The 13,003-nt window shown below is 36.6% G+C and overlaps 1 protein-coding gene across 3 annotated transcripts in view; it reads left to right on the forward strand.

The window, feature by feature from the left end:
* LOC138693971 (putative polypeptide N-acetylgalactosaminyltransferase 10) overlaps positions 1-13,003 on the forward strand; it is a 99,947-nt gene that overhangs the window by 26,346 nt on the left and 60,598 nt on the right. For 2 of the 3 annotated variants that reach the window (XR_011330654.1, XM_069817716.1), the window contains exon 3: positions 4,688-4,830. Coding sequence is in view for 1 of the 3 variants with exons in the window: in XM_069817716.1 (XP_069673817.1) it covers positions 4,688-4,830 (143 nt within the window). In the remaining 2 variants the exon portion in view is untranslated. Of the gene's footprint in view, positions 1-4,687; positions 6,208-13,003 lie in introns of those variants that run through there. The other variant, XR_011330656.1, reaches the window with a different exon arrangement.

A 13,003-nucleotide genomic window follows, 5' to 3' on the forward strand; every position in this document is an offset into this window, starting at 1 on the left:
AACGCAGAGTTCTAATCAAATTCAGTGTGATTATTGTGAAAAATGTTTCTTAAATTCAACATACATATTAGTAAATCCCACCCAGATATTCATCGAGAACGTCTCATTCGTAAACAACCCCGATGTTCAACCACCGTGTGGAAGAACAATTCCAATAATTTAACTAATAATTCTGAAAACGACTCTACTGCTAATACAAGTCCTTTATCCTTCTACAAACAAAATCTTTCTACTTGGAATGATAAATTTAGCGCACAGTTATCCGACAATGTGTTTGATGATGTGACACAGCAATTCCTGATTTTCTTATCCAAAGCAATTGATTATCTACCTGGACCCAAACATCCAACCAGGAAATATTACGAAGCAAGAAAACTAAAGAAAAATTTAAATAACCAGAGGACTTACAGCAGATCCACTAACCCAGAAAGAGCCACAAAACGAGACCGACAGAAAAGAAAAAACAGATTTCTTTATGAGAAAACACAATTTGATTACTTCAATCAACGGCGGAAAGCAATAAGAACAGTACTGAGTCAAAATAAACCAACGTGCAAATTAGATGTCAGCGAGATGCAACAACTTTACAGTTCAAATTTTTCTCAACCAAATAACAATATTCGATCAGAATATCCATCCCATTACACCGAAGCAGAAATACTCGAATTAGATGAAACATTCCAGAAATCTATCACCAAGTCAGAAGTTGCGCTTTCAATATCTCGAATCGCGGTGGACACTGCTCCTGGCCCAGACCACGTCCTGATGAGAGTTCTGAAGGATGATACTGCTGCAGAAATCATCTCCTCCATAGCTACAAGAATGCTCCATATTGGGCACGTACCTCCATGCTTCCAGACCGCAAGAAGTGTTCTCCTTTATAACTCTGGTGACGAAAATGACTTTAAAAACTGGAGACCAATTACTATTTGTTCCGTGTTACGTAGGGTAATTGAATGTGTCCTCGATAAATGCCTTCGGGAATACATAAAATTCAATCCTCATCAGAGAGGATTTACACATTCTCCAGGAACAATAGTTAATACATCCCTTCTCAGGTCCACTTCAATGTCCGCAAAATCTAAAAAATGTGATGCAACTCTCGTTTTCCTTGACGTTAGTAAGGCATTCGATAATATCGGGCACTTGTACCTATCAAACACATTAGATAGCTTGGTTATTCCAAGCTTGTTGAAAACGTTAATTTTGAAACTTCAACTAAATAATTCCACTAGAGTAGAAAACAATCATAAAAAAACTAATCCCATTGGTTTGCGAAAAGGAGTTATGCAAGGATTGCCCCTTTCACCCGCATTATACAATCTATGTACTGATCACATCCTTAATGAAATGTCAGAAGACTCGATCGCTGCCAAATAAGGTTTCAATCTTGTTTCAGGTTTAAAACCTATTACTGTACTTGGTTTTGCAGATGATACTGTTATCATAGCTAAAAACAAAAACTCTGCTTTAGAACTCACAAGGATGCTATTGATCGTTTCAAAGCTATTGGTTTAGATATAACTTACTTACAAATGGCTTTTAAGGAACCCGAAGGTTCATTGCCGCCCTCACATAAGCCCGCCAGCGGTCCCTATCCTGTGCAAGATTAATCCAGTCTCTATCATCATACCCCACCTCCCTCAAATCCATTTTAATATTATCCTCCCATCTACGTGTCGGCCTCCCTAAAGGTCTTTTTCCCTCTGATCTCCCAACTAACACTCTATATGCATTTCTGGATTCGCCCATACGTGCTACATGCCCTGCCCATCTCAAACGTCTGGATTTAATGTTCCTAATTATGTCAGGTGAAGAATACAATGCGTGCAGTTCTGTGTTGTGTAACTTACTCCATTCTCCTGTAACTTCATCCCGCTTAGCCCCAAATATTTTCCTAAGCACCTTATTCTCAAACGGTTTAGATATAAATGTAAATAAATCTGTAGCTATTAATATTTCTCGCGGTAAATTGCATCCAAATCAACTAAACATTTCTGATGACACTACTATCACATGCTTAACTGCAAATGAGCATGTACGCTACTTAGGTGTTAATTTTTCTGATGTTTGTATATTCGATTCCCAAACCGTTTTAAACGACCTGAAAACTAGATTAGATTTGCTAATTTCGTCTCCTTTATTACATCCTGATCAAAAGTTTTGTATATTAAATTCCTCAATTTGCCCATCATTAATCTACACATTTCAGACAATACCCTTGAAAACAATACCCAATACTTTTTTAGATAATGCTGATAAAATTATTAAAAGCACTCTGAAAGAAATTTTGCAACTACCAGCTGACACACCCGATTCTATGATATATACACATCGTAAATATAAAGGTCTTGGTCTTTTTAAGGTATGCTGGGAATCCATGCTACAACACATTAACGGCTTAAGGGTATTACACAAAACTAATGATCCTTACATTACTTCCACTAGGGACCTTATTGAGGAGAGTAAAACATGTTTAAAGAGCCTTAAATTAACTCCTGCTAATTCTTTTTTAAATAATCGTGAAAATTTTGTGGACTCTCGAAAAGTTAGAGACGCTTTAAGAGACAAAGAATTTGAAAATTGGTGTACATTGTAACAAAAGGGTAAAGGAGTGATTCTTAACAAAGAGTTCCCCCCAGCAAACAGCTGGATAAGAAATCACAAAGGTCTAACGCTCTCAGAATGGATAGACGCCCTTAAAATGATAGGCTATGTCGCTCCGGTCCGAGCTGTACCGGGTAGAAGTCGGAATGGTACCCGCTGTAGGCGCTGTCTCAGCGAGATTGAAACTCTTCCCCTATAGTGAGGCCCTTCGCAACATCCGTCACCATGCTGTCTGTTCTATGCTGGCCGAGGCACTGAAGGAAGTAGGGTTTACAGTCCATCAAGAGGTGCAGGGACTAGCCACACAAGGAAGTGTTCGGCGAATTGATATCATTGCCATTAAGAACAACTCGGCATATATTCTTGATCCCACCATCAGATTTGAGACACATGGAGATCAACTGCATGAGGTGGACAGTGAAAAGAAACGGATCTATGAACCAACAATCCCGTTCTATAAAGATAAATATAGCCTGTCCCACATTGATGTGATAGCTCTGATGGTGGGAGCACGAGGTACCATATCCTCCTTCTTTGCCAACACATGTAAAAACCTGGGGCTGACCACAGCATTGTGAAGGAAATAGCCATTAGTGCCCTCAGAGGATCAGTTCAGATATTGAGAAATCATTTGTATGGGAGTGATAATGGAAATTTCAAGTTATCTTAACCGATGGATGTTAATTGGTTTAGATATCAATGCCAATCAATCCGTACTATTATTTTTCTCGTGGTATATGGCATTCAAATCATTCTAACCTATCTGATGATATTTCCCCCCCCTTTCTTAACTGTAAATGATCACAAATGCTACTTAGGTGTAAATTTTTCTGACATTTTGCATATTCGATTTCCTAACCATTTCAAATGTATATCATTTTACCTTTTAGGTGTGTTTCCAAATTGTATGTAATACGCTTTATCAAATCTGGCAACCTTTCCATAAGGGAAGCTAAATTTATTATTATATATAGATATATATATATACATATACACACACACGAATAGTATCCGGTATCTTATATAATTTATAATGATGCACGTGACTAGAAAAATCTACAGTACATCAAATTTGTTTAAGTGATAAAATTACTGTTATTGTAAATGAAAACTCACCGTTCACTATCTCGCGATATTTTGAAGAAACACTTATTTGAGTGGCTGTCCTTCTTATTTCTATAATTCAAATATTCACACTTCACATACGATGGCATCTTTCACAGTACACAACAGATACAAGACAAATCAAGATGTCTTCCTTCTCCTTCGGTTCTTTCTTTCACCTTCCTACCTTAACAGGACTGACAACTTAAACCAAAAGCACGCATGCTCATTGTCCATTTCTTGGCATCTGAATTCAGTGCCGGAATGTTGGTAAGAAACGATGGTAGTGTTCGTAGTGTCGGTTAAAAGAGTTAGCGGCGATTGAACCCCTCTATTATATTTAAGTCCTCTTGGTCTGGAATCAATACTCCATTTCATATAGAAATATGAGAACAAATGGATGAGCCATTTGCAATGTATGAGATCCCCTAGAATCCCAAAAGCTATGCTTCACTATCAGTCCCATTGGAAGAGATCTCTGGTACGTCCCAAAAAGAGCTGGGGAGAAAATTCCTCTTTATTATGAGATTGTAATGGCCTACAACTTGTATAGATGATGATGAAGTAGAGGTGTTTGGGAATGCTTCTTGTAGCAAAGGCATAGTGTGGTGGTTTTGGTTTTTGCACACCCACACTGCATATGCAAGGAATTTATCGCCATTGGGTACAATTTAAGAGAAAAATATTATATGCTGACAAACATTTCAGAATATTATTGTTTTACAAAATATCTTAATTTGGGGCTTTATACCTGAAAATGTGCTACATTACATGCTCAGCAGTCTCTTATATACAGGAACACCTGAAATATGCAAAAATATGTAGAATTGATTTTGAACATTCTGCATTACAGCTGTTTAAAATGATTTTACATCACTTGCAAATGGACAGTAAAATATGCAGTTGCATATGACTCCTCACCCTATTAATATGCCATTCAATGAAAGCCTGTGAATGCAGTTAATTTTGCTTGCAGGCTACCCAGGACCATTCGAGGCCTTGTGTGTTATCCCGCAGCTCCCACATCAGCAGAAGATGAGGAGGAGGAGGAAACAACGAAGAGTTGCTGCTGTTCATGTTTGAGATATATATTTTATGGGCTTTGTAGTCGTTTTATGCGTAAGTAGTTATAAATTGTATGTCTAAAGCCATTTTTCAGATAGATCGCCCTCAGCCTGTTCTTATATTTCCCTCCCCACTTGTTCAAAGTTGAGCTGTTACAGTAGTAGTGAATTATATGCACTCCTTAATGTTACCAACCATTAAATCTTTCATTTTGTTTGGCGATCTCTTTCTTTATGTGCTAAAAATGTCTGAATCTCATGCTCCGTCCCTTGGTTCCACTCAATGCTGCGATAATTAAGCACATGTGGTCGCATTTTCCATTTAATTCCTTCGTTTTCCGATAGGCACAACATGCTTAGAAATGTTTGGAGCTGTAGGCGTATTCTAAATTAATCATATTTTTATGGCCATGCAACAGGAAAGGGGTGTACGTTTTTCTTGGTTCTTCTTGTTTTAACACTTCGTCCCAAGAAATTTCTTTTCTTTTGCTGCCACTAAAGTGCACTGAAATTAATCTGTGAATGGCAACAGACTTACTGCAAGCTAAACTCATGCATTTCCTTTGTTTTCTTGAATATAGTTAGTAATTACGAATGTTCTAGAATTTTTAAAGATTATGTGGTATTTTGTTGGAAAGTATATTTAAAGACCATGTTGGGTCCGATAAGCTGTGAGAAATTCCAAAAGTTTTATTAATATGGCTATCAAACTTATCCAATTATATTACAATAACATAAATGTTTTATTTTAACATTTTGATGAATGTTTTCGGTTCAAGGAACCATCATCAGATCCCCAATTAACCTACAAAATCTTATGAACAAAGTATTATAAACAATCGGTGAAACCATGGGTTTTATAAAATAGATTCGGATGCATAATGAATTATGATATCACATATTGAGTCACAAGTAAATGAGTAAAATTCATAATAGTACCATAAAACAGTAAAAACTGTATGTACAAGAATAGAATTGTTAAAAAGTAAATGATCAGTCCACTTTTATGAGTATAAGATTAAGCTATATAAATAGCATAAGCACCATTCAATGTGACTGCATAACAAGATTAACATGAAGGCTGCATTTACAAATGTCAGATCGATATGCTGATGCGAATTGGCAGAGTAGTGAAGAGAGGTGAATATGCAGCTTCATGTGTGGTAAGACTGGAGTAACACTTGAGACATGCGTGGTCTTGTAATCTGAAAGTATGTACAAATTCTTATTTACTATATTGAAAGGATTAATAATGAAAATTATTTATGATTTGTAACCAAATGATGGTAATTCACGAAACACGAAAAGAAGGGGGGCAACCAATTAAATAAAGAAATTACTTACCTAGACGGAGCAGAAGAAAATATATCCGTTCTTGTATAAAGTTCAGCCACAAATGTTGACGAACGTTACGCTTACAAAAGGACTAAGTAACATCAAATTGAAGGGTGGGGGGGGGGGAAGAAACATATTGGAGTATCGGAAGTCACGTGTGTAAGGAGAATTTAAATTATAAAGCAGACTATGTATGTTTGGGAATTGCTCATTCAGAAGGGATAAACCATTATTTAATGCTTGTGAAATATAACATTCTTCAGCAATATGTATATGTGGATTGTCACCCATAGGATGAATGACCTGTAGTGTATTATTTATATTGGTTAATTCATGACCTTGTTCTGTCAGATGGGTTGCAAACTTTGATATTCGTTTACTGTATTTGAAATCGGAAACATTTTCATTAAACTGGGTTGGTAATTTCTGTGAGTTTGACCAATGTATTTGCTAGGCCAATTTTTCCATTGTAGCATATATATGCCACTATTTTGAAGTCGATCTCTATTATGAAATTTTTTATTAGGTATGACGTTATTTAATTTATTATTAGTGCAGAAGGCTATATTCATATTGTGTTTTTTGAAGAAGTTGTTCAATTGGTTAGAAATCGGTCCAAAGTAGGTCATGTTTGTCCATGTTTTTAGGGGTTATTGGTTCAAGAAAAGTGTGTTGAGTTTTTTGTAAGTTGTTGTTACGTTTTTGGAGGAGGCTGTCTACTGTATGTTTTTGGAAACCATTATCTTGGGCTAAACAGATAATATAATTATATTCTTTATTATAATTAGATTTACTTAGTGAAATAGTTAATAATCTATCAATGAGGAAACGAAATTTACTAATTTTATGAGTTTCTGGGTGGTTAGAAAGGCTGTGTATAGAATGATTAGTGAAGGTTGGTTTCCAGTATGTGTCAAAATTAAAACGGAAATGTTTTATAAAAGTTTTGAGGTCTAGAAAGTTTATTGATTGGTTAACAGCTGACTCGGAGGTGAACTTTATGATAGGGTGTAAATCATGAAAGGAATTGGTAATATTTATTTATTTCTCTAATGGCATGGAACATTAACAAATAGTCATCAATTGTCCATCTGATTCATTATCTTAATCCAGGCTTCCCAATAGTTTCTGTTCTGCGAAGGGCCAGGCATCACATTAAGTGGACCCTGTCCATATCTTCATCCAGATTACAGAGCATGCAGGTGGGCGTTTGAAGTAACCCAAACTGATAGAGCTTCTTGTCTTGGCCATGTAAAAAAGTCTTCCAGTTTGATTCTAAACTCATGAGGTATTGTTCCTTCATTTGTAGAGTTTAGAGCAGTGGTATGATACTGATTTGAAGCGACTAGTGAGCATGGCAGCTTTTTTCCTAATGTATCTGCCTGTTCATTGCCAGAAATGTGACAGTGTCCAGGGATCCACAGGAGCTAATTTGAGTTTCCTCAGTGTCTCGCAGCAGTCATGAATCTCCACTGATGCAGCAGCTCAATGGATTCTATGGCAGATCTTGAATCACTCAGGATGACAGTCTTGGAGAATTTTCCAAGATGCAGTAGAAGTTGGTTTAATGCTGTTTGAATGGCTTGATTTCTCCATCGAACGCTGTTTTGAATGATCTGATGGATTTATAAATAGTTGTCGTTTTCTAATGCCAGGCATTTGACAATAAAGTCATTTGACCTCTTGCACTCCAAAATTTTTCAAAGATATTATCATGGCCAGCCACTGAAGCACAGATTTTGAGGTGTTACGAATCCATTTCTTGGTTTGAGTTGCACAATGGGCAGTTAGGGGACTGATATATTCCAATTCTATGCAGGTGTTTGGCCAAACAGTCATGACCTGTTGCCAATCTAAATGCAGCTACAGACGATTTTCGTGGTAAATCGGGAATTAACTGTGGATTATGATGCAGAGACTTCCATTTTTTCCCTTGGGATTGTGTTATCAAATTTTGTTTGTTGAAGTCTAAGTATGTAGATTTAATAAATCTTTTAACAGAGTAATACGTAGATTTAGTAACAGGTCTGTAAGTAGCAGTGCTTTGCTAAAGCATCCACATTCTAGTTTCCCAGGATTCCACAATGGGATGGTATCCATTGGAATACAATTCTTTTATTGAGTGATATTAATTGAGAGAGCATTTTAGTTATTTCTGCTGTTTGAGATGAAGGTGTGTGTTTAGATACGATTGATAGAATAGCTGCTTTGGAGTCTGACAATATAACTGCATTTTTAAATTTATTGATGTGGCATAGAAGATTCCTGAGACTTTCACTTATTGCAATGATTTCTCCATCAAAACTTGTTGTTCCATACCCAAGAGATCTATAAAGTGAGAAGAGACAGCACGTAACACCTGCACCGGCACCTTGTTCTCTGGAGATCAAGGATCCATCGGTGTATAAATGAAGCCAGTTTTGTGGAGGGTACCTAATATTAATTGTCTCTAAAGACAATTGTTTCAGTATTTCAGTGTTTACTTCTGATTTCAGTATTTCTTCTGTTAAATTTAGATTTATAAAAAATGAAGATGTAGCTGTATATCCCTGTTCCTGCATTTGGGTAACCATGTATTTGTGAGCCATCTGTGTATATTCTGAGCCATTGAGGTTCTGGGTATTTACTGTTGATAGTCTCCAAGGCCAAAAGCTTTAGACTCATTGTGTCTGTTCCTTTTTTAAAAACACTTTGGTTTAGGTCTGTGAAGCAGTCATGGTATTCTATTTCAGTTGGATTCTGTATCATGGGTTGGGGTTCATTGGATATAATTGAATATAGTTCTTTTAGCTTACGTACTTTCTTCGCAAATCCATGTTGTGTTTTGGGGTTTCTTTCTTATTTTCGTATTTGTACCAGTATTGACCATCCGATAGTCTGATTAGCTCTTCATACAACAGCATGGATCTCTCTGAGGGTCAACATGGCATCCACAGCAGTTATTTTTACAGTCTTAGAGTCGACCAATTGTGTGTTTTACATTCCAGGAAGAACATACTTTTGATATGTAGTGCTTAAAGTTGAGCGAGCACATTCCCATTTGCATCCTGGAAGGCGTTTTAGGATCCTCAGTTGGTTTGAAGTTTGGGAGCTAATTTTCTCCACTTGTTGTTTCCAGGATAACTTATTATCAAAGGTTACGCCCCAGTCACCTCCCAGTCAGCTGTTAACTGATCAATAAACTTTCTAGACCTCAAAACTTTTATAAAACATTTCCGTTTTAATTTTGACATATAATGGAAACCAACCTCCAATAATCATTCTCAACACAGTTTTCTAACCACCCAGAAACTCATAAAATTAGTAAATTTCGTTTCCTCATTGATAGATTATTAACTATTCCACTAAGTAAATCTAATTATAATAAAGAATATATTTATATTATCTGTTTAGCCCAAGATAATGGTTTCTAAAAACATACAGTAGACAGCCTCCTACAAAAACGTAAGAACTCAACACACTTTCCTTGAACTAATAACCCCAAAAAACATGAACAAGCATGACGTACTTTGGACCAGTTTCTAACCAATTGAACAACTTCCTCAAAAAACACAATATGAATATTGCCTTCTGCGCTAATAATAAATTAAATAACGTCATACCTAATAAACTTAATAATAATAATAATAATAATAATAATAATAATAATAATAATAATGGCTTTATTTAACCTGGCAGAGTTAAGGCTGTAAGGCCTTCTCTTACACTCAACTAGGATTAAAACTTGCTTACATAGTTGAACATGCAACTGAATCGGAATTAAGTAATTACATACTGATACATAATAGAGATCAATTTAAAAAAAGTGGCATATATATGCTACAATGCAAAAATTGGCCTAGCAAATACATTGGTCAAACTCACAGAAATTACAGAACCCGGTTTAATGAACATGTTTCCGATTTCAAATACAGTAAACGAAAATGAAAATTTGCAACGCATCTGACAGAACAAGATCATGAATTAATCAATATAAATGATACACTACAGGTCATTCATCCTATGAATGACAATCCACGTATACAATAATGTTATATTTCACAAGCATTAAATAATGGTTTATCCCATTTGAAACCTGTGAGCAACAGTAACAAATATGAATGATACTCGGGAGGAAATTAAACACAGAATAAATATGGGAAATGCCTGTTAGTATTCGGTTGAGAACCTTTTATCATTCAGTCTGCTGTTAAAAAATCTGAAAGTTAGAATTTATAAACAGTTATATTACTGGTTGTTCTTTATGGTTGTGATCTTGGACTCTCACTTTGAGAGAGGAACATATGTTAAGGGTGTTTGAAAATACGGTGCTTAGGAAAATATTTGGGGCTAAGAGGGATGAAGTTACAGGAGAATGGAGAAAGTTACACAACACAGAACTGCACGCATTGTATTCTTCACCTGACATAATTAGGAACATTAAATCCAGACGTTTGAGATGAGCAGGGCATGTAGCACGTATGGGCGAATCCGGAAATGCATATAGAGTGTTAGTTGGGAGGCCGGAGGGAAAAAGACCTTTGGGGAGGCCGAGACGTAGATGGGAAGATGATATTAAAATGGATTTGAGGGAAGTGGGATATGATGATAGAGACTGGATTAATCTGCTCAGGATAGGGACCGATGGCGGGCTTATGTGAGGGCGGCTATGAACCTCCGGGTTCCTTAAAAGCCAGTAAGTAAGGTATCCCATTTGAGTGAGCAACTCCCGAATATATATATAGTCCGCGTTATAATATAAATTCTCCTTACACACGTGATTTCCAGTACTCCAATACGTTTCCTTCCTCCCCCCCCCCTCCACCTCTACCTTTCAATTTGATGTTACTTAGTCATTTTGTAAACCTAACGTTCATCAACATTTGTGGCTGAACTTTCTACAACGGATATATTTTCTTCTGCTCCGTCTAGGTAAGTAATTTCTTTATTTAATTGGTTGCCCCCCTTCCTTTCGTGTTTCGTGAATTAGTTAGCCAGCATCGTGCTTTTTACCTATCATTTGTAAGAAGAGGAAATTCATAGTGGAACACGTGTGTTGTCAGCAAATAGCTGGATGACCTACGAAGATAGATAATGCACAAAAACTAATAATGATAATATATTATATTATATTACAAAATAACTGATTTTATACATTAATGTGACATATTATTGAAAATATCGTCACTGTCATGAAACACACAAAAGTGCAATTAGATCTTCATCAAATTGTTTGTACGACGAAAAATAATTGCAATATCAACATAAAATTCATATGGTAGATAGTGCTAACTTAGTACTACTCATTGCAGTAAAAATCTCGATTTCGCTAAAAATGTCAAATAGAACCTCATTTTTCTGAGCCCTCACAATGTTGCCAATGTGGAGGGGAGGTTGTACGATCATCCACTCCTTCTCTTTATCTTTCTTATATTGGCTGCTTTAGCCAGGTGGACGGCACATTGAAAGGATTGGGTGTGTGCAGTGGAAGACTTTTAGAATGAATAGTGTGAATTTGTAAAACAAATATAATTAACAATAATAAGTAACAATGTACATAAATGAAAAATGAAATAACAAGAAACATGAAATAGATAAGTGAAAATAGGACAAACTAATCTGAAATGATATCCCCAGGATATGTAAATCATGTAAGTATCACAAGACTGAGGCCAACACACTTATAAGTGATTAAATCATCTAATATGGCCGTCTCTCGACCATCAGTGACTAACCTATTAACCATATGTTCATGAACCACTCTCTAAATATATATATATTAACTATCTGAGTATGAATCTGAACACAACAGCCAGCCAGCACATTAACTTAATACATGATCCATTCGACCATAGATACCACTCAGTCTGACTAACCAAACTAAAAATACATGTACACTCAATAAGAGATAATCTCTACCCAGCATAAGGCATTGCATGACAGATCACTATACATTACCCATTGCACATATTGGTCACATAAACTGTGCAAATAGCACCAACACAAATCTCTGCACTTTACAAAATGAATACCCAACGGAGAGAGAGAGGGATGGAGACAGATGCACGTAATAAGTAACGGACGATAATTCCAATTTCAAGGATCATTTAAATAGCAACTAAACTCGACGCACATGATATGAAAATAGCGGCGAAGGAAAGCGACAATCAAACTGGAGCAGGGAAAACACTAAAAGCATATGTGAGACCGTAATCGCTGCCTTATCACTCTAACCGTCTCGGAACATGAACTCACATTTCAAATCATATCTCCTTACATAATTCCCAATACAATTTACCTCAAACACATATATCTCACAAATATGTTACTCGATGCAAATACTAAAACTTGCCCCCAAGACGTATCACTAGCAAGCGATATTTCAAACTACGATCCACTAAAATCCCAAACACACACGACGCAATTTAACTACTCCACTGATCTATCTCCAGCATGTACAAAGCCCGAGTCACATTATCTATATCTGCCGCGTACCAAAATGCTAAGTCTTGTTAAATGTTTCTGTCGTGTACGAGAGCTTGAATCTAAGGCAATTGTTTCCGAATATCTCCGCGTACGAGAGCCTAAATCTTATTAAGTGTATCTGCCGCGTACCGGAACCCAAGTGACGTTCCGTGTATCTCCGTTAAAACAGGTAAACTCTCTCCCCCTCTATCCTCGTGAGACGTAATGACCCGGCCAATAGGATTATTTGGAAAGAACAAATGAAGGGATTGATAGCGCTATCTATTCTGTGACGTCTGAGAGCGCTCTGATGGATGAAGTGACGTAGTAGGTAAACGGCCATGGTAGTAGGCACGGCTCACCAATGATAAGGGAAAATTATATTTCCCAGCAACTCCCACCTCCATCCCCTACTTGAAATGGAAGGAGGTGAAATTAACTTCGGACAT

This window comes from Periplaneta americana, unplaced genomic scaffold, assembly GCF_040183065.1.
Source record: "Periplaneta americana isolate PAMFEO1 unplaced genomic scaffold, P.americana_PAMFEO1_priV1 scaffold_29, whole genome shotgun sequence".
Lineage (NCBI taxonomy): Eukaryota > Metazoa > Arthropoda > Insecta > Blattodea > Blattidae > Periplaneta > Periplaneta americana.